Below are 20,153 nucleotides of genomic sequence, written 5' to 3'. Positions count from 1 at the left end.
CAAAATCGCGATCCGGATCGTAGGATCGTACGATCCTACGATCCGGATAACCAAAATCGATCCGGATCGTATGCAGAGTCGTAAATCATATGAATCTTTGCAGGATCGCATAGAATCGGTGCAGGATCGTGTAGGATCGTAGGATCGTAGGATCGGTAGGATCGTACGATCCTACAAATTTTTTGTCAATTTGTGAAATACGAAGCTCCATTTTGCAAATAAATGAAAATATTTGTGGTATATTTGTAATTTATCAAAGAATTGCAACCTTTAATTGCAATTAAGAGCTTTTGGTAGGATCTTACGATTCTACGATCCGATCCTGTGAAACTAAAATCGATCCTACGTAGGATCCCGATTTTACAAACCTTGGTCTTATCAAGAAGGTAAAGTTGTTGGGGACATGGACACGTGTCGTGTTAACAAATAACCTGTAACTATAGGTAAATAAAGGGACAACAGAGCAATTCTGTCCAAATCACAATAAATAGTGTAGTAATGAAGACAGATATTTTTCTTTTGTTGAAATGGTGTGATTCAATTTGCACCATTAATTTTTTTGCAAATCGGACCTATTCAAACGTGGGTCATTCCAAAAAGGTAAATTTGTTAGAGACATAGACACGTGTCGTACCAACAAATAACCTGTAACCATTGCTACATAAAAGGACGACAGAGTAGTCCTGTCTAAATCAAAATTAATAGAGTAGTAGCTAAGACGGGTATTTTTTTTTAACTGAAATGGAGCAACTTCTGAACATAAATTTATATTAATCTTCAGCAAACCCATACGGCCAAGGCAGCATCAAGGCTCAAGGATTTAAGGACACCGTCCGTCTAAAACCCAAAACAGGTCAAGAGGGGTTGGTGGGTGAGTCATCACAGGCTTGGGAGCAAAATGTTGAGAGCAGTAAATTTTCTCATCTTCTTTGCTCTCGTCGCCACCTGCTCAGATGGAAGCAGATCAAGAATCATCCCACGGCCTGCTCAGCCTCTTCTATCCTTCAAAATCAACGCAACCCAGCCGCTGGTAAACTATTCGCGTGCATTTTTCTGTAGTACCATGTAATTGCATTGACTACTTATCTGCAAAATAATTCGCTTTTGTTTTTTTTGGGTCTTCTTTGTTTGGCTTTTTCAAATTGCTGTATTATTACAGAATCAGAGGAGCACCTGTTCGTTTACGGTGAGCATAAGGACGAGCTGTTCATCTGTCCGGTACACCCGAGATCGTATCAGCCTCTCCTTTGGTGATGCTTATGGCAATCAGGTAATTCTACTGCACAAAATTCGATCATTCACAATTCATCTTTTTATGCAATTACTTGAAAGTTTGAAGCCAACCCATCATTCAGTTAATTAGTTTGATTCTGGTACTGTTAAAGAATCAAAGCATGCTTTGTTTAAAATAGTAAACTGGGGTATGATGGCTTCGGACAATGATGGGCATATTCTTGTTTGCTTAGAAACAAACCAAGTATTATACTTTTCCCTTTTCAGCTTATCTTCTTCCTGAGCTGAAAGAACAAATTATTCCGGACAACATCCTCCAAGTGCTGTTGTATGCTTTTACGTCAAATCTTTACGGCAACTTGTGACTAAATTACCTCTTGTAATTTGTCAAACAAAATTGGGTGTTTTTGGTTTGCAAGGTTTATGCACCAAGGCTAGATGATCCACGGTCTAGGACGTTCGAGCGGTGTTCAACGGATACGTTTGAGATATATGGACCCTGTACCTACCAGATTTGTTATTTATATCTCTACAGGAGGGGACGAGATGGCTGGAGACCTTATGATGTGACTGTTTATGGCTACAACACCAGGCCTGTTACCTTCTACTACGACGTTTTTATACCCAGTGAAGTTTGGTATGGGTTCAACAACTGTTACTACTACAGTGCTGCTGTAGATAAGTCCGCTATGTAGAAGTAGTAATTAGTCAGTTCAGCCTACTTTAATTGAACGGGGGTTTGTGTAATTATGTACTACTGCTACTACTAGTAGTATAGCTTTTACCGATGACTCCAGAGTTTTATGCAGGCGAGTGCTGCTATTAATAATGTTTGTAGTCGCTACTCGGTCAATAAAATAAATTGCTGGATCAATAAAAGATGATTTATTACGTACCTAGTCAATATGATTGTTCTTGCTTTCTCGTTAGAATGGAAGGGGGTAAGGGCTTTTACCATCGTGCTAGATCCTCGAATTGTCATATTTTACATGGATGACTTTTATAGGCATGACCTCAACCGACTAATTTCCTCGCATTATGTTTGTGGAGGCATAAGATATCTGCCCCGAGTCCCACGACGTTTATTTGAGCTGTGACATTGTGCCATATTGCTGAAGCAGGCCAAATCCAAGCACAGCTCTTTGTATGGGACAGTTATCCAAGGGGACGGAATTGTGACGGTGGCTACATACTACTCTTCGCTCAAAAGCTTCAATAAGTTCACTTCTAAATCAGTTCATTTAATGGATTAATCTGAACTGAGCAAAATAAAATATATTGCTGTAAGACGGTCAATGCAGTCATGAGCTGTTGAACACACCCGCCATCGACACTTGTTGACCTCTGCTTTTATAATTGTTCATTGCGACGCCTGCTTCAGATAGGTAGACTAGAAGAAATACTGATGATGTTTTGAAAGAAAGTAACGAAGGTAATCCCTATAGTATTATTCTTTTGCTACTTTTGATAATCCAAACAACAGCATATTTCTTGGCCATTTCATCTTATTACAGAGGATAGACCAGGAAGAGTTTATCAGCTAATAGGACTGTATTGTTTGATGTAAACAGTCCTTACTTGCAGTAGTGACACTACTACTTGTACCAGCAAGATTACAGTTCACATGTATCAGAGCGACCGAAAAATGTGTAACGATTATTTGCAACGTTGTCATAGAAGAAATCTCGGATGAAACTGCAATAACCAAGAGGAGTGAGAAAAGCATTAATTGAATGACGTTTGGCCACCATTAAGGTAGAACGTAGAAGTAGGTATAACAAGAAGACAATTCTCACTTACAGAGGAACAAACTGAAGGAAAAAAGCAAGCTGCGGAAAGGGCAAGTCTATGTACTCCATGATCTTTAATACAGCTTCTGACTTGATATAAGACCTGTAACAAGGACGTTATTCTTCAAAACAAAGGCACCAGATCTCACAACACACTTAACATGACTATTGGCATTACTAAGTTGATTCAAGGATTAAATTTACAATACTGAACCTTGACCAACCATTTATGCAAGTACCTGTCTTTTTCAACCACTACAACGCTTGAAATATCATCGGCAGCTCGTCCAGATCTTCTTAACAGTTTCTTGCCTGCTTCACTCTGTAGCGCTTCAAATCTGATTCTCCTGCAAAATAATTGCAAGTTTTATCAGGAAAATAAGCAAACCTGTGGGCCAAAAAGCAATACAAATCAGAAATTTCAAGAACTAAAACTACAAGGATTTTTCAACCATGGTCCTCTAAATCAGTTATGCATGCTAAACAAGAAAACCTTTATCAACAGTCCAACATTGCTTAAAACAGAACTACAAGTTCACTTGAAGGGGATTTTGAGCATCTCATAGACTTGACCAGTAATTTTCTTGTAACTTTGCACTTCCTGCTCTTTGATATGCTTCAAGAAATTCTGGAGGTAGCATCAGGGCAAGGCCTCATTCCACCAATGACCATTTCATTAACTTATTGATTCAACCTGATATATGCATATTCAGTCTTTTTACCTTCATAAACTCATCCTTGTGTTTATGAGTCCTAATTTTTCATTACCTTCACATTAAGTTTTGTGAATGTACAATAATTATGTGTTTGTGGTAAATGAGAGCATTTTCAAAGATCCAATCGGGTCAAGGGAGAAAACATACAAAGATGTCATCTAAGCTCTAAAGTCAAGGCTAAAGGGTCTTTTTCTAGACCTATAACAAGATTACTAGCATTTTCAGAAGCAGAGACCTACATAAAGGAAAAAAGAAATGCATAAGCTGATAAAACACTAAACCCGTAGGCAAATCAATATACTTTACCTTTGTGGATCATTATCACGGACAAATTTCACACCTCCATTACATAAGTTGCATACGCCTATCAAACAGATCAAGAACACATCTTCACTTTAGCCGTTCGTCATATACACAGTGATTTGCAGCCTATTATTTCCAATGACTACTCCAAAACAAAAAATGAGGCAGCTAAATTTTCTTGTTTCCTACGATCTTGGATAATGATACAAGAAAAAAAGAGTAAAATATTCCTTTTCTCCACTTCCAAATTAATCACTAGAAGAAAGGAAGGATTAAAAATTTAAAACCAATTTTCCCTCCCGAACTTAGTTCAGGATTTGTGCTACAAAAGTTCATCTTCTCCTAGTTAAGTTTAATCCGCAAAAGTAAAAGGATTTTCTAGAAATAAAAATCGAATCTAATTTTGAGAAAATTGAAGAATTCGGTGTGTATAATGATGTTAATTAGTAACAAATGACTGGCAACTCAGTATGCTGCAACGAAAACTATTACCCAAGAGCTAGAAAAATTAATAGACAAGTGCCATTGATTTCAATTACATATTTAGTGAAATAAGCTGCAATCGATTAATGAAATACCGTCGAATAACATGATGGGCCGAGAATCTTGTTGGAAGAAACTAGACGTTGCCTCAACCCAATCCACCGCATCGTCTCCGGCTGTCCGAGTTGGGCTGGAGATGGCCGCGTAAGTATTAGGAACACGGGGGCGTCGGAATCTAACATGCGCCGGAGGAGACACTGTTAATCGTGCACACCCAGCTGGTAGGATGAGCGCCATGAGTTGAGAAGTTAGCATAATTGATGGAGGGAAGTAAAAACTAGTATAAAGTTGCTTAATATTTTACACAAACCATTTTCTGCATTTCCAAAAAATAAATTAAACATCAAATTACCAATTTCTCCTTGAAAGTCCAAGAATTTGCATATAAACCTTTGCGTTTTTAAAGCCGCAGTGCAAATAGTTATTATCTCAGTGGACCAAATCCAATTCCAATCGTGAAAGTGTAGTGCTGTGTTCTAAAATTTAAACAAAGATTATGTACAATAAAATTTTTTTCATATTTGTGTGTATGAGTAATTATTAGGCATGTCTAGTAATTGTTATATCTAACTAATAAAAGAGTTCTATGCGAACATATAAGGATTTCACTTGATTTTATTTAACATATCAAATAGATCTCACTTTTCACTTAATGTGTGAATCAGTAAGTGAGGTTCTTATATGTTCACATGAAAATTTTTTATTAGTTCTTCAACAACTACTAGACATGTCTATTAGTTATTTTAAACCAACATAAAATTTTTCGAGATTATACTCCTTTCAAATTTAGTTAATCAACTTGACATCAAACAAGATTTGACCCGTTGATTAAATTTTAACGAAACAGTTATTAGAAACTCAATTCCACATGGTTGAAATTCAAAACTAGCTTGAGTTCGATATGAGGAGAAAACTTCAATTGAACTTAATATTGATCGGAATTGGATGATGATAAAATATAGTAATTGCGTGCAGGAAGTTAAAAATGTTACCCAAATTCTGCATATACAAATTACATTTCGGGTTTGTCTCAAACTGTAGTCGAATTAAGTCTGAAAGTAATGTTTTGAGTGTTAGTTAATTGAATAAGAACAAAACATTACTTGAAATTAGTTCATGTAAAATTGGAATTGATCCATTTCTCTTTTGCATCCTAATTTGCCAACCACATGGTATTTCGTACGTAGATAACTGAATATCATGTCTATCTGAGCAATGGACAACTCAATTCTCTCAAAACAATTGAGCAATGGATAGCTCAATTTTGTGTTTGATCCAAAACTTCATAATTCGGAGTGGCGCAAAGGTACTAATGGGAACAAGCAAGGGGCAGTGTAGGAATTTGAAATTTCACTACATATTTTCTTTGTAACAGTCACAACAAGTAGGAGTATTAATTGTATACACATGGAAGCCACGTGGGACAATATATACCTCAACCGCCACAAAATTCGGCCAATGAAACTCGAGTAATGTCGTCATCGATCTACGACGATTCATGAAATTACTAAAACCTGGGATTCTTACAGTCCAATCCATAGTTCCAAACCCGTTGTTACCATTTGTTTGACTTTTGGGTCGCGTCTTCTCGCTGTCCAGCTCATTTGCCTATTTGTCTCCCTCCCCGGGTGGCCGCGGTCAAACTACCAAGGTTCAAAATTTCTGAATCAGCATTGGAATCTGGCAGAGAGCAGAACCCAGAAGGCCAGAACCAGAACATGGAGTGGGTTGCCGAAACTGTGGAATCAATAAAAAGTTTTCAAATTAGGAAGGCCCTCAACGACGCCGTCAGCTTTGGTTTGGTTTCTTCCTCTTTACTTTATTTCTCATTTTGGTTTGTTGCCTTCCATTCATTCGTTAAATTTTAGTTTATAACATAAACATTGTTTTTTTTTTTCAAGTTATCTGTTCTTTGAGGAAGTCAACATTGATGATTGAGCAAAACCCGTTTGATCAATCCCATCGTTACAAAAATTTTCTTGCTCTTTCTGATGAACTCACAAAATACAGAGTCAACGTCTAAGTTTGCTCAGTTACAGATTGTGGGGAAATAAATTAGTTTATGACATAAACGTCTAAGTTTGTTATATTAAGTGAAGCTTCATTGGTTCATTTTGGTTTTTCTCATCGAGAAATCATCTAAGAAATTAGTAGCGGATTTAGTCCTTCTGCAACACTCTACTGTCTAAGTAGTGATTCATTTGTTGCTCGGAATGTGTATGCATTCCAAATTAGTTGAAGTCATATCTGCAAATTTATAAGGATGTTGTGGTTTAGTAGCCTGTCAAGATGGTTAGCGTTCTAACGTCTGTTTTTGTTCTGCTCAGGTATGATTATTAGTAGTGCGCTCATAATATGGAAGGCGTTAATGTGCATTACCGGGAGTGAATCTCCTGTAGTTGTTGTTCTTACTGGAAGCATGGAACCTGGTTTCAAGAGGGTAAATTTATCCAACTCTACTGTCCAAATAAACCTTTATCGATGAGAACCAACCAGTCGGGCTGTTAGTCAAAGAAAGCCAGAAACCAGTTAGAGCTGAAAAGCTGATTTGTTTCGAGAATTCAATGCGCTTATGAATTGTCTTGGAAACTTCTGTTCCCGACTCAGTTTTGGAGAAGCTCAGTGCCTTCTACGATCCTAAACTTTCTTCTATTGCAGATTGAAATGCTCTCCCGTTCTCTCTGTGTCACTCTGCTTCTTACTTTTTCCATGGCTTGTATACCGCCTCAACAGAATCCGAACTTTATCTTCTGAAGACAATTTTTTGAGTTCATGAAAACCGTGCGAGTGCTTCAAGTTCCTTTTCTCTTTTGAAAGATCTATGTTAAGTGTTGAGTTAATTTTAACTGCCCTTTATTGAAGAAGCAGTATTATGCTTTGTACACACCAAAGTGACACCTATTTTTATTTGCAGGGAGACATTTTATTCTTGCACATGAACAATGATCCTATTAGAGCAGGAGAAATCATTGTTTACAATGTTGATGTAAGAGTTCTTATTCTTGTCTCTGATTATCCCTTTCATTGTATGTAATAATCAGTCAATAACATGCTCAAAAAAGAGAGTGCATATTTAATTTCTCAATCTTGTTGACCTCCGCCTTCTGGCAATTCACTGTTTACACATTCACCTTTGCACTTTTGCAGGGTCGTTCAATTCCAATTGTCCATCGCGTAATCAAGGTAATCAAATTATCAGTTATTCTTTGTTTTCCAATTATTTCTGCAGTGCAGTAAGAGGTGAGTGGTGAATTTTACCGTGCAATGAGATTTCACCCTGTTATTCTACTTGTGAATCTCAGATCACCTTCTTTCTTCATACATTATTATCACAAAAACTACCATGCGGCTACTGGTCTTTTTGTTTTCAATTCCAGATTCCCATTGCTCTTGTAGGTTCATGAACGAAAAGATACAGGAGAAGTTAACATCCTGACAAAAGGTGCCAGATCTTTACTCTTGCTTGCTCTATCAAGATAGCTAATTATGAATTTATTTTATGTTTTTACTATGCTGAGAGAAGATGACAGCATTTCCATCAAGTGCTCCTATGCTTTCACTGCTTTTCCTTTGGACAAACAACGGTTTTTTATTTGGTTAAACAGAGGTTATCTGTTAAATACTTTCTTGTTCTCCAATGCCTCTACCCTTTTCCCCTTTTTTCTCTCAGGGGATGCCAATCCTGGTGATGACATAGGTTTATATGCTCCTGGACAGCGCTGGCTTGAGCAGCGCCATATAATGGGTAGAGCTGTGGGGTAATAATCTGTAAAATGATATCATTCTCCTCCCAGCCCTTGATTTCTCTCCTTTTCTCCTTTGTCATGACCTTTCTTGCTTCCTTTTAAATTACACTAAGTGTATCTCAGATATATAATCTTTGGTATAGTCAAGGGAAACTGTAACATAGATACAGTGACACGGTACCCTCGTGCTTTTTGTGGGCTAACAATATGCAGCACAACAGCAGAAGTAGAGCTGAGGAAAGTGAGCATAACCAGGAGAACTAGAGCTCATACCTGTTTTTGATGTTATAACCATTTCTTCTGGGCTTGCAAGTGATTAATACTTGATTGTTAAAGGAATGTATGTGTATTTTCTCATTATGATTGCCAAAACAAGGGCTGATCACCTTCTCTTTTTCCCTTTGTGGGTGGTGCATAATCAGGTTCTTACCATATGTCGGCTGGGTGACCATCATTATGACTGAGAAACCCATTGTCAAGGTTTGTAAACTTTTGATCTGTACTACTTATATTGTCTGGTTCTTGATCATAAGTGAAAAGGATCAAATTGCTCGACAGAGACTAAAAATTTTCCTGTTCTACACAGTACTTCTCAAATTGAACTGCTTCCAGGTTTAGTACTGCCCCAAAAGTAGTTTGATTTTGATGGAATAACTACTCCTTTATTAATTTTTTTCCCCACATCTGCAGTATGTTCTCATTGGTGTATTGGGGTTACTTGTCATTACATCGAAAGACTGAAGCGCAGACTTCTTGGAGCTGCAACAAATACTGGCATACATTGGAAACAGCTGCTCGATTCATCTCTTGGTGTTAGTTTTCAGTGTAATGGTTCTGCATAAGAAATACAAAATTTTTTTGTTTCTTACCTTGATTGGGAAGGATAGAAGTGCATTTGTATATCTGTTCTATAGGAAAACCAATACAGTGTTAAGCATCGTTGCTGCTTGGATGCAATTTTTGTCCTTTGGTTGCTGAAACGCATCAGGTATCTGCCATTATTCCATGAATCCATCAAAGAATCAAACTACTAAGCATCCCAAATTTCATAACACAACCTGCATTTGAAGGGGGAATAAAAAAAAAAAAAAAAAGAATGTTGTCTACAGCATGCAATAACCAGCTATTATTCACATGCTAACAAATCATGATTTTTGCGTTGATAATATAATATCCATAGAAGTCGCCTACATATTGAGCTTATAGGTATGAATTAGGGGTGGGCATGGGTCAATTACCCGTTCCTTTGAGCATTTGGTTGACTCGATCCCCATCTAATTAGTCAGCAATATTCCGGTTCTTATTCGTGCTGCGTGTCAGCAGTATTCATTGCCCTGCCCTGCTTATGATTTAATCTTTAAATAAATGATCTATACTAATTTAATTTTGTATTTTATGTATTCATCTAAGATTCAACACAAATTTTATTTAAAAAAAAAATCTCATCCCAAAAAATAGACATACAAAGAGAATACAAGAGAAAGGGGAACAGTTAAAAGAATTCAAAATCAATGAAAATTGATATAAGTGGTACCATTTTTTCATATATATATATATATATATATATTCTACATCACTTAACCTCTTTTATTAAAAATATAAGATAATAACCCATACAAATGAAGCTTATAAACAAATAATCTCTCATATTTTTTGAGAGCAAATTGCTTGATGAAATTAGTTAATTCGCTCTAAAAGTATTATTTTGTAGTATATGTAAAAATGAAAAACTAAATAGATATATATATGTGTGTGTGTGGAGCAGATCGGGTACTCGTGAGTTCTTAATTTTGTGATCCTAACCTATCCCATATATAAGCGAGTAGCTGATCATCTTTTGACACGATAAAATAATACGAATCTAGTATCCTATATTATGGATTAAATGAGATCGAATATTATAAATTTTCGGGTCAACACATATATTTTGCTATCCCTAGCATGAATCACAAATGACACATCACGTCTACAGGTTCTTGGGATGGAGTTTTTTAACAGGAAGGTGAATCATTTTAGCATGGTCCTAATGTTCATCCGCTAAAGATGCTTGTTTAGTCAACAAAAAAATTATCAATTTTCATGAAGAAATCGCTACAAAGTCTTGTCTAACCAAGCAGCAATGAACAAGAGAGGAACTTGAAAAACGAAAAAGAAAAAAAGAAGAAGGAAGTAAGAAATCATTTTCTCTCCAATATCTGGAGTTTCTTTTAAAATAAGAAATAAAAAATCAGTCCGTGGTGTAAAATATGTGATAAACTAACAAAATGAGAAAAATGGTTGTTTGACTTGGTAGTAAAATGCATCCGAAAAATCACCGCCACCTAGGCAGTGCGACTTTCTTACCATGCATCCACCTCCAGTTGATAAATCCCGCTTCCCACACCCTTCAAAAGCCCAAAACCTAGCTCCCCTAGCTGACCCCAAACCGTCTACCACCACCAGCTGGTTGCGTAACCGGAAACAAACTAAAAAAAAAAACAGAAAAAAAAACGCACAACACACGCCAGGATCCCCTCAGAGCTCCCCATCAATGTTCCATCACCCGGTAAATTCCATTTTCCATCCCTAAGACTTGTACTGCTATCCGTTATAAAGCCTTGTTTCCACAATCTCATCTATTTATACTTACAAATAAGTATATATACATAAACCTAGAGCCCCATATTAAAACCCTTTTTGGGTTTCTGATATTTTATTAAATTTTCTGGGTTCTTTTTACGTTTTCGTACGTTCATATTGGCTACTACATTCTTTAGGAGTTTTTGATTGATTCATCGATTGATTGGGTATGATGGACCTGATTTATTTTATTTGATGCTGAACTGGATTGGGTTATTTTTAGATGGGCATTGGATGCTTTCTGAGAATATTGGCTAAAGTTTTGATTTTTGGTGGCGGGCATGTTTGGTTTTGAAGGGGGGCATTTTAGAACATGCTATCTCTGCACCTGGTTCGCAGATTTGGCACTGCAACCCACATTGTAGCGGCTGCTATTACGTGTACTGAGAATGTTAACTCTGTTAGGGAGAGGCCGGTTTCCAATGTGGTAAGGGAACCCATAGAGTTAGATGAGCCAGCCCTTGTCAAGTTGAAGAAGGAAAGGGACCCTGAGAAGTTATTTAATTTGTTCAAGGCTAATGCTCGTAATAAGTTAGTTGTTGAAAACCGGTTTGCATTTGAGGACACGGTTTCTCGATTAGCTGGGGCGGGCAGATTTGATTATATTGAAAATTTACTTGAACATCAGAAAATTTTGCCCCAGGGTCGTCGCGAAGGGTTTATCATTCGGATTATAATGCTGTATGGAAAGGCAGGTATGTTTAAGCAAGCTGTTAATACGTTCTTTGACATGCATTTGTATGGTTGTCAGCGAACCGTCAAGGCGTTCAATGCTGCACTGAAGGTTCTGACTCTATCCCGTGATTTGGAGGCAATTGAGTCATTTTTTAGGGAGGCTCCTTTAGAGTGTGGTGTCAAGCTAGATGTATACTCTGTGAATATCGTCATCAAGGCAGTATGTGAAATGGGAATATTGGATAGGGCACATTTGATCATGTTAGAGATGGAAAAGTTGGGAATAAGACCTGATGTGGTTACATATACGACGCTTATATCAGCTTTTTATAAGTTTAACCAGCGGCATATTGGTAATGGGTTGTGGAACCTTATGATTCTCAATGGTTGTTTGCCTAACCTTGCCACATTCAATGTCAGAATCCAATTCTTGGTGAATAAAGGTCGGTCTTGGGATGCTAATAAATTAGTGGGTTTGATGCATCACCTAGGTCTAAAACCAGATGAGGTCACATATAACTTGTTGATCAAAGGGTTCTGCCGAGCTGGATTTCTTGATATGGCAAAAAGGATTTATTCACATTTACCTGATCAAGGCATTCAACCAAATGTCAAAATTTATCAGACAATGATTCATTATCTCTGCGAAGCCAATGACTTTGATTTAGCTTATACGATGTCTAAAAAAAGCATGGAAAAGAATTGGTTTCCAAGCATCGACACTATACTAAAGCTACTTGAAGGGCTACGGAAGACTGGAAAAATTGATAAGGCAAAATTTGTGATCAGTTTGGCTAAGAAAAGGACACCACCTTTTTCTGCACATCAAATGAATACCATGCAGTCTATGCTGACAAGAAAATATGGGAATATTCAAACTGAAACTAAACTGTGATTTTTGGAGCTCGTCATCGTTCTCTACTTAAGGCTGTTGAGGCAACCGCAGCCTGATAAGCACTTTCATGGATCAGTATTCAGAAGACGGTGCTTCTTCTTTGTCTTAAGTAAAAGCTATGGTGTCAATGAAGACCCTGGAGAATTGAATATCTGCCAAAACTTTAATCATCTAAATTTTTGTGAGTCTCTCTCTCTCTCTCTCTCTCACGAGTCTGTGATAAGTCTGTGACATGTGTTCACCCCCATGCAGAAGTAGCTTTTGCATAACTCACAATTCCATTTTCCGACAAAAATTATCTGCTTATTTGCTACCACAGGACACAAATTTCTCTGAGAGTTTAATGTGTTTCTTTTGTTATTTCGGTACCGGTAGTCATATGTGAAAATGGAACAGAATGGCAGCTGAAATCCCTGAATTGAGATGTCAAAGGGTGTGATGCAAATGGTAATTTCACAAGCTACTTTTCATTTTCTTTTGCTCTTTGCACTGCTTATTAGAATTGGCTGTATATAAAGTCAATTCTACTTAATAACCTGGGAGCCATGGGCTGGGTCACGGTGATTAGGAGAAAGCATGTAATGAAACATGTCGATTGAATCTTAAATCTGAAGAGGGTAAAACATTTTAGCATTTAATTGTTTCTGTAAAAGTCACTTTTCCACGGAGGGAGAGTTTATTGAATAGACAGGGTCCAAATGTTACTAAATTGACAATTAAAGTCATCAGCTATCAGGTGTTGAAGGCAGAGGACGCGTTTCTTTGATAGATGATACATTTACTAAAGGAAGGTTCTGTTGTTGAAAGCTGTAATTATAATTGCTTTGTAGTCGGAGATTTAAAGAATTAATGTTCCAGTGACTACTAAAAATAAGTATCTTTTGTTGCAGTTTTTTATATTTATGTACCTCTTGTAATTTGATTGGTCAAGGATCTGACAGTTCTGTGTTAATTTAGGTTTGAGGCTTGGAGAAGAGTCATTGACCTTTTTCCTTCTTGGAGGCATAATTCAAACAGTTTTTTTTAAGTGAATTTTGAATTCCTTTATTAAGAGGAACAAAATTTATGTTGAAATATTTTTATAGATAAAAAACGGATGCACCTGCACGCCAGGTGATGTGGATGTTGTCCTCTTGCCGGAGTGGATGATATCATCTAAAGCACTTATCTCATTTTTTTTTGGTGCACATAATTAATTAGAAAGGTTGCTTGGCACAGCAAATTAATGTATATGGAAAGCCTGGATCTGTTAATTTTTTCAATAACTTGTATGATACAATTTATGATATTGAAAATTGTTGCCATGCATGTTAAGAACCTGTTCTGGAAATTTTGGAACTACCATTTTTACATGAGAGATTATTCTTAGTCTGCTCATTACTGATCATAGTCTTCTAGAATTTTCATGTAACTCTACATATAAATTTCTGCATTGCATCTTTACTCAATCTAGAGGAGTTCTATGACAGGATTTACATTTATGCTGTGACAGGTAAAACTTATAATATATGTTATATGCAGTGATATACAAGCTGCCCCTTCTGCTCATTGTTTACGTACAAAACCGTTGTCCGGTGCCAGGATGGATAGCTGGATGGATGTATTCAGATACGACCAATTGCACCTGCACTAGCGAAGATTGAGACTGGGGAGAATTTTCATGAAATACGTGACATGGTTTAGGTAGAAAGCTAAGCACATGCTTCATTTCCATATTTTCTTGAAGTTTCTTCTAGAAAATGTAATATGAATGGCCACTTAAACACTGCAACCTTACACCCAATGAACATATATATGAACCCCTTGAAGCATCTTCAGACTCGGTGGGCACGCTGAGTTTCCTAGACGTATTTTGGTATGCCCAGGAAATGCTCATAAAACATATAGAAGTATATACTATTCCCACTTATAAAAAGTAACTAGCAGAAGAAGTATATGCTATTATCCTATTTGTCAACCTTTTGCAGTTTGTTCCGGAGATAAGGATAATATTTCCATTTCTGATGCAGGTAATAAGGCAAGTAGCGGGTGTGTCTGCAAGTTTGTTCTAGAGTTTGTTGACTGGCTTGAAGGTCAGATATAACATATACTGTACCCTATCTTCTTGGCCAAATTTAGAAGGAATAAAGATGGACATGGCTTTGGAACCTGCTATTTGTCGGAACTGCAATTCTTATCACATGCAAAAGAATCCAGATTACTGGCATCATTATGTCAACTATATTTCCCATAAACAAGAGCATTGGTACCTGTTTTTGCATACGTAAATTTCATCACTGGGATGGAAGAAAAGGGTGCATCTATTATGTTTTTCATAATGATGACAGCGCAAGTTCCTCGTGATTGGATCACTAAGTTTCATCCATGCCAAAGGGAGTGCTACAGCAAGAATTCTATGAGAACATCATGATCCTTTCATGGGAAGGCAGGGAAATTTCGTCAGCTGCTGGATAGATTCAAGGGCTTCAGATATAGTCGTTTAAACTTTAACTCTTGTATTGAAGTGTCAGCTTGTATACAACATGAACTGTGCAGCATCTCATTGTACTCCAATTGAAGCACTGTCAACCTACCCTCCCCTCCATGCCATTCAGGATCTAATCTATACCCAATATGAACTAATAAGATTTACGTTTGATCTTTGCCGAGATAAGGAGCTAAATTGTTTAGTTCACAACATTTCCATCCGGCCCTTGTGCTATTTTTTCTTTATATCACAGACAGAAATCTTTTGAAGTGAAATCACAGAGGAATATCACCAATGACGAAGATGATTTGTGTGTAACCACCAAAATACCGTATGTATTCAGGCCACAAAATTGGTTCTCTTGCAAGTGTAAAGATAGAAAGTTTTTGCTGCCCAGCTAAAATAATCAGTCCAATGAATGCAGTCCAATGAAGATGATTTGTGTGTAACCACCAAAATACCGTATGTATTCAGGCCACAAAATTGCTTCTCCTGCAAGTGTAAAGATAGAAAGTTTTTGCTGCCCAGCTAAAATAATCAGTCCAATGAATGCAGTCTACAAACTACAAAGGCCCTGGATGACAATACTTCGTCCAACTTCGTTTGTTAATGCCATTTGGGCCCATTGATGGTTATTACTACTTTTTATACCTCCATTAAGGCCCTTTTTGGCCATCTCGTTTTCTTCTTTATTAGTATTATTATTTTTTTAATTTAAAGGTCTCCTTATCTTCCTCTATATATATTGACTGTTTGAGACTTGAGAAAACAGTTGACCGACCACTACGAAAAATCAATTCCCGCCAATTGGCCAAGCGAAATTGTACCCCGGCTATTGTATTGTACCATGCCAATTTTCTAATTTCCCTGGAAGCAAGAAGGGAGTGAGAGTTCCTGAGGGCCTTTTTTTCCCCCTTAATTTTAGGTTAACTTAAAAGGGATGCAAAGAGCTTTTGGAAGCAAGCTGTCATATTAGCATAGGTTTATCAGATTAGTTGATCAAAGGTCTGCATTTTCTTCTCAAATCTCAATAGTAATTATCTGATCGTATGCAGATTTTCTATCTCCAATGAATGAAAACTGTAGGAAACTGCTCAAAAGTTGTAATTTTGTGGGTGAAATAAACCTAAAAATCTCGCCGTTCACATGTCTAAAAAGTTTCTTTCTGGGATTAAACGTCTCAAGCCCAATCCCAAGTCAACCCATGAAATTCCGGTTCCAACTCAGATCAAGAGACTCGTAGTTGAGGTGTGTGAGATCCTTAGGACACAAACTCAATGGGAAGAAATGCTTGAAACCCGACTGTCAGTGGAGGAAATAGTCCCATCTGAAATTGCCCACTTGGTGTTTGATAAAATTCACAATGCCGATTTAGGGCTTAAGTTCTTTGGTTGGGTCTCTGATAGACCTTATGGCTGTTCTCTGGATGGGTTTGCTTATTCTTCTCTTTTAAAGCTCTTGGCTAAGTTTAAAGTTTTTTCTGAGGTCGAAGCTGTGCTCAAGAGCATGAAATGCCAAGGGAAAGTGCCCAGCCGAGAAGCTTTTGATGTAATAATAAGAGCTTATTCTGATTGTGGCTTAGTTGATAAAGCCGTTGAGTTATATTCTTTTGAAGTAAATACCTGTGGTTTGGTGCCAAATGTGTTGGCTTATAATTCTTTGCTTAATGGACTTGTGAAGAAAGGTAACATTAATGATGCAATGCGGATATATTGCGACATAGTTGAGAGAGCTGATGGGGAAGAGAATTGTTCTGCGGATAATTATACTACAGGTATAATGGTGAGAGGATTGTGCAAGGAAGGTGAGGTTGATAAAGGTATGCAATTAATTTTTGCTAGGTGGGGAAAGGGGTGTATCCCAAATATAGTGTTTTACAATATACTGATTGATGGACATTGCAAGAAAGGCAATGTTGAAAGAGCTTATATGATTTTTAAGGAGTTGAAACTAAAGGGATTTTTGCCCACAGTTGAGACTTATGGAGCAATGATCAATGGGTTCTGCAAGGAAGGGGATTTTAAGAATGTTGATAAGCTTTTGAAAGAAATGAATGAAAGGGGATTGGCAATTAATGTATCTGTTTATAATAGCATTATAGATGCAAAGTACAGGCATGGTTGTGCAATGGATCCCATGGAGACTGAAAGAAAGATGATTGAGGGTGGCTGCAATCCTGATATTGTGACATATAATACATTGATTTCAGGCACATGTAGAGATGAGAAGGCTCAGGAAGCTGAAAAACTTCTAGAACATGTGAGGAACAGGGAATTACTGCTTAACAAGTTCAGTTATACTCCTCTTATTCACCTCTACTGCAAACAGGGCAATTTTGACCGAGCCTCTAATTTGCTAGTTGAGATGACAGAGCATGGACATAAACCTGATCTGGTAACTTATGGAGCTCTTTTGCATGGGTTTGTGGTTTCTGGTGAGATTGATGTTGCTTTATCAATTCGAGACAAGATGATTCAAAGGGGAGTGCTTCCGGATGCAGGTATCTATAATGTTTTGATGAATGGACTTTGCAAAAAAGGTAGGTTTGCTGACACTAAGCAACTTCTTGCTGAGATGCTTGGCCACAAGTTGTTACCTGATGCATATAACTATGCAACATTAGTGGATGGATTTATCAGAGATGGTGACCTGGATGGGGCAAAGAAACTGTTTAAGAAAATAATTAAGACTGGAGTAAATCCTGGACTTGTGGGATATAATGCCTTGATTAAGGGATTCTGTAAATTTGGGTTGATGAAAGATGCAGTATCGTGGATGAATATAATGATGGAGAGAAACATTTTTCCAGATGAATTTACTTATTCCACCATTATTGATGGATACATAAAGCAGCATTATCTGGTTGGTGCATTGGTGATGCTTGGAAACATGATCAAACGAAATTGTACTCCTAATGTGGTAACATATACCAGTCTAATCAATGGGTTTTGTCGCAATGGAGATCTTGCAGGAGCTGAAAAGATTCTTAGGGAGATGCAGTTGAGTGGTTTGATGCCTAATGTTGTGACTTATACCACAATAATAGGTGGCTTTTGTACGGTAGGAAACCTTGCAAAAGGAGCCTTCTTTTTTGACCAAATGCTGATTAGCAAGTGCACTCCCAATGACATTACATTTCACTTTCTGGTTAAGGGATTTTCAAACAGTGTACTTGATATATCCAAGCAAGAAAAGATGTCTAACTATAGTAAGTCTGTGTTTCTGGATGTCTATCAAAGAATGATATCCGATGGTTGGGATTGTCAGACAGCAGTGTACAGTTCCATTATTGTTTGTCTTTGTTTGCATGGTATGTTCAGAACAGCACTGCAGTTAAGAAATAAAATAGCTAGCAAGGGATGTATTTCAAATCCCATCAGTTTTGCTGCCTTCTTGCATGGTATTTGCTCCGAAGGAATATCAGAGCAATGGAGAAGCATTGTCTCATGCAACTTAAATGAGCAAGAGCTCCATGTTGCTGAAAAATACTCTTTGGTGTTTGACCAATATTCAACTAATGGAATGACTTCTGAGGCCTCACATATCTTGCATGCATTGATTAAAGAAGAACATTATCAGGAACTGAGGAAATATCAAAGTTTCAGTTAGTTAAGTGCAAGGAAGAACTTGAAACTTTTATTGTACTTCAAACAAGAGTATCTGAAGTTAACCAACACATTGGTGCCTTGCATGAGATGAAGGAGCTGTCTCAAGGACTAAATTATGTGTGTTACCCTGGAAGTAGAGAATACATGCTATACAGCACATTGAGAGCTAGTATTGGAGTACTTTGGCTCCATTTGCTAATATCTAAAACCTAATGTCATGGTAAAATCAAAGTAGATGGAAAGTTTTTAAATTTTAATCTGAATCCTTGATTTTTGGAGGAAAAGCCATCTGGCGCTGTCGTTTGATATAATTACTATTTTCTGTGTAGGTGACTTGTGACATCTGAAGTGTTAAGTACATACACTTGATAAATGGAGGTAAGATTTGGTTGCAAGTTCACAAACTCATATAGTTTCATGCCTGAGGTACAGATCATAGTAAAGTTTTTTGTATTGCTAGTGGACTGCTATTTTCCCACTCTAAGTACCACTATAAATGCTTCTGTTCCAGTTTGTTTTCTAAAGAAACTACAACTTAGAACTTACAATTTTCCCGTCATCCTTTGGTGGATGATTGGAGTATTAGACTATGGTGGCAATTATTCCTATTTTACAGTTCTGTTTAGCTTCCAAGTTTTATGCCCTGTATGAAAATTATTTATTTTTTGCAGAGAGAGAGGAAATATGCAAGGTGATTTTGTTTTGCATCATTCCTTCAGTAACAAGTAGGCACTGCTGTGAAAGTAAGTCCTCTAACACTTTCCTTTTGATTATTATGCGCAATTACTAGTCCCAAGTTGATTTCAGATTGATAGACATGCAGCCACTAATAGTGCCACTTGTTAATCCTGGAAGATTTTCATGAAGTTTGACAATCTGCTGATAAGTTTGGTGGACGAGCTCTCATGTGAATGTGCCCTTGCACAGTCTTGCGACATTGTAAGAAACGCCAATAACTGATAGAAGGTTGTGTGTGATTTTGCTGGTGGCCATGTCGTGATACTAGTAACTTTAGATCTAAGGCAACTACCGAGGTGTCAGGCGGAACCTTGCTAGTTTATCATACGTAGAATGGAATTTGTCGATCCTGGCATATGCTGAAAGGTGGAACTGGAAATGGAACACAAACTTCTTGATCAGCGGTAGCTAGTTGGAGATACTTGTTGATACAAGTTTCAAACGTGATCCACATTTGTGCATCCGCCGGAATGTTGGAACTTGCATCCTTCCTTCAAGTCTGAATGTGTTCTCACGTGTGAGGCTGTGCGGCATCAAAAGTTAGTGTGACATGACTGACGACAGTGATCGTCCAACAGAATATTCCTTTTGGGCAAAGTGCACACATGAAATTTGTAAAGAGATTTTCGATTAGGGGCTTTAGCACTCTCAAACTCAATAGCGTGTAACGGCATCCTGTTAATGTAGGATTTGATTCTATTCAACGCAATACTCTTTGTCCGTCTGAATTGAAATGAGCCCAGAAAGAGGACCCTGATTGTCTTGTCATATACATGAACATCAAGTGAATTGATTGATTAGCTAAATGTTGCACACCAAC

General features: G+C 37.4%; 5 protein-coding genes across 9 annotated transcripts; 4 read left to right on the top strand and 1 right to left on the bottom strand.

Moving 5' to 3' along the window:
• The first annotated feature begins 748 nt into the window (after nucleotides 1-748).
• LOC113767542 (embryo-specific protein ATS3A-like) lies at nucleotides 749-2,137 on the top strand. The gene is made up of 3 exons (XM_027311666.1): nucleotides 749-1,030; nucleotides 1,160-1,270; nucleotides 1,653-2,137. Exons 1-3 carry the CDS (start codon nucleotides 899-901, stop codon nucleotides 1,926-1,928), a joined length of 519 nt encoding a protein of 172 aa, XP_027167467.1. The 5' UTR covers nucleotides 749-898; the 3' UTR covers nucleotides 1,929-2,137.
• Nucleotides 2,138-2,563: 426 nt separating this feature from the next.
• LOC113767541 (DCC family protein At1g52590, chloroplastic) lies at nucleotides 2,564-4,850 on the bottom strand. Its single transcript, XM_027311665.1, has 5 exons — nucleotides 4,621-4,850; nucleotides 4,046-4,103; nucleotides 3,263-3,370; nucleotides 3,034-3,126; nucleotides 2,564-2,928 (listed from the first exon to the last, which is right to left on the bottom strand). The coding sequence occupies exons 1-5, from the start codon at nucleotides 4,838-4,840 to the stop codon at nucleotides 2,847-2,849; spliced, it is 561 nt and encodes a 186-aa protein (XP_027167466.1). The 5' UTR covers nucleotides 4,841-4,850; the 3' UTR covers nucleotides 2,564-2,846.
• A 1,242-nt stretch (nucleotides 4,851-6,092) lies between these two features.
• LOC113768220 (signal peptidase complex catalytic subunit SEC11C) lies at nucleotides 6,093-9,311 on the top strand. 2 transcript variants are annotated; one of them, XM_027312488.1, is made up of 9 exons: nucleotides 6,093-6,382; nucleotides 6,913-7,025; nucleotides 7,500-7,571; nucleotides 7,733-7,768; nucleotides 7,982-8,027; nucleotides 8,256-8,343; nucleotides 8,754-8,811; nucleotides 8,918-8,943; nucleotides 9,022-9,311. In XM_027312488.1, exons 1-8 carry the CDS (start codon nucleotides 6,304-6,306, stop codon nucleotides 8,930-8,932), a joined length of 507 nt encoding a protein of 168 aa, XP_027168289.1. In that variant the 5' UTR covers nucleotides 6,093-6,303; the 3' UTR covers nucleotides 8,933-8,943; nucleotides 9,022-9,311. The 2 variants fall into 2 exon arrangements, with proteins under 2 accessions (XP_027168289.1, XP_027168288.1); XM_027312487.1 differs by lacking the exon at nucleotides 8,918-8,943 and having other exon boundaries at nucleotides 6,094-6,382.
• Nucleotides 9,312-10,821: 1,510 nt separating this feature from the next.
• On the top strand, nucleotides 10,822-15,164 carry LOC113767544 (pentatricopeptide repeat-containing protein At1g80150, mitochondrial). 4 transcript variants are annotated; one of them, XM_027311674.1, is made up of 4 exons: nucleotides 10,822-10,876; nucleotides 11,174-12,967; nucleotides 14,013-14,203; nucleotides 14,530-15,164. In XM_027311674.1, exon 2 carries the CDS (start codon nucleotides 11,264-11,266, stop codon nucleotides 12,518-12,520), a length of 1,257 nt encoding a protein of 418 aa, XP_027167475.1. In that variant the 5' UTR covers nucleotides 10,822-10,876; nucleotides 11,174-11,263; the 3' UTR covers nucleotides 12,521-12,967; nucleotides 14,013-14,203; nucleotides 14,530-15,164. The 4 variants fall into 4 exon arrangements, with proteins under 4 accessions (XP_027167475.1, XP_027167476.1, XP_027167474.1 ...); XM_027311675.1 differs by lacking the exon at nucleotides 10,822-10,876 and having other exon boundaries at nucleotides 10,988-12,701; nucleotides 14,042-14,203; XM_027311673.1 differs by lacking the exon at nucleotides 10,822-10,876 and having other exon boundaries at nucleotides 10,988-12,701.
• Nucleotides 15,165-16,113: 949 nt separating this feature from the next.
• On the top strand, nucleotides 16,114-20,037 carry LOC113768641 (pentatricopeptide repeat-containing protein At1g52620). The gene is made up of 4 exons (XM_027313081.1): nucleotides 16,114-18,815; nucleotides 18,925-18,973; nucleotides 19,267-19,338; nucleotides 19,451-20,037. The coding sequence occupies exon 1, from the start codon at nucleotides 16,134-16,136 to the stop codon at nucleotides 18,594-18,596; it is 2,463 nt and encodes an 820-aa protein (XP_027168882.1). The 5' UTR covers nucleotides 16,114-16,133; the 3' UTR covers nucleotides 18,597-18,815; nucleotides 18,925-18,973; nucleotides 19,267-19,338; nucleotides 19,451-20,037.
• Nucleotides 20,038-20,153: the final 116 nt, after the last annotated feature.

Source organism: Coffea eugenioides, chromosome 4 (assembly GCF_003713205.1).
Source record: "Coffea eugenioides isolate CCC68of chromosome 4, Ceug_1.0, whole genome shotgun sequence".
Taxonomy (NCBI): Eukaryota; Viridiplantae; Streptophyta; class Magnoliopsida; order Gentianales; family Rubiaceae; genus Coffea; species Coffea eugenioides.
This window is presented reverse-complemented; position numbering and strand designations above follow the sequence as displayed.

Coding starts and splice junctions, on each gene's coding strand:
- LOC113767542 (XM_027311666.1), top strand. CDS start 899: ATGTTGAGAGCAGTAAATTTTCTCATCTTCTTTGCTCTCGTCGCCACC. Junction 1,031..1,159: donor TCAACGCAACCCAGCCGCTG/GTAAACTATTCG, acceptor GTATTATTACAG/AATCAGAGGAGCACCTGTTC. Junction 1,271..1,652: donor GTGATGCTTATGGCAATCAG/GTAATTCTACTG, acceptor TTGGTTTGCAAG/GTTTATGCACCAAGGCTAGA.
- LOC113767541 (XM_027311665.1), bottom strand. CDS start 4,840: ATGCTAACTTCTCAACTCATGGCGCTCATCCTACCAGCTGGGTGTGCA. Junction 3,371..4,045: donor CGTGATAATGATCCACAAAG/GTAAAGTATATT, acceptor ATTATTTTGCAG/GAGAATCAGATTTGAAGCGC. Junction 3,127..3,262: donor GTAGTGGTTGAAAAAGACAG/GTACTTGCATAA, acceptor TCCTTGTTACAG/GTCTTATATCAAGTCAGAAG.
- LOC113768220 (XM_027312487.1), top strand. CDS start 6,304: ATGGAGTGGGTTGCCGAAACTGTGGAATCAATAAAAAGTTTTCAAATT. Junction 6,383..6,912: donor CAACGACGCCGTCAGCTTTG/GTTTGGTTTCTT, acceptor TGTTCTGCTCAG/GTATGATTATTAGTAGTGCG. Junction 8,028..8,255: donor AGTTAACATCCTGACAAAAG/GTGCCAGATCTT, acceptor TTTTTCTCTCAG/GGGATGCCAATCCTGGTGAT.
- LOC113767544 (XM_027311674.1), top strand. CDS start 11,264: ATGCTATCTCTGCACCTGGTTCGCAGATTTGGCACTGCAACCCACATT.
- LOC113768641 (XM_027313081.1), top strand. CDS start 16,134: ATGTCTAAAAAGTTTCTTTCTGGGATTAAACGTCTCAAGCCCAATCCC.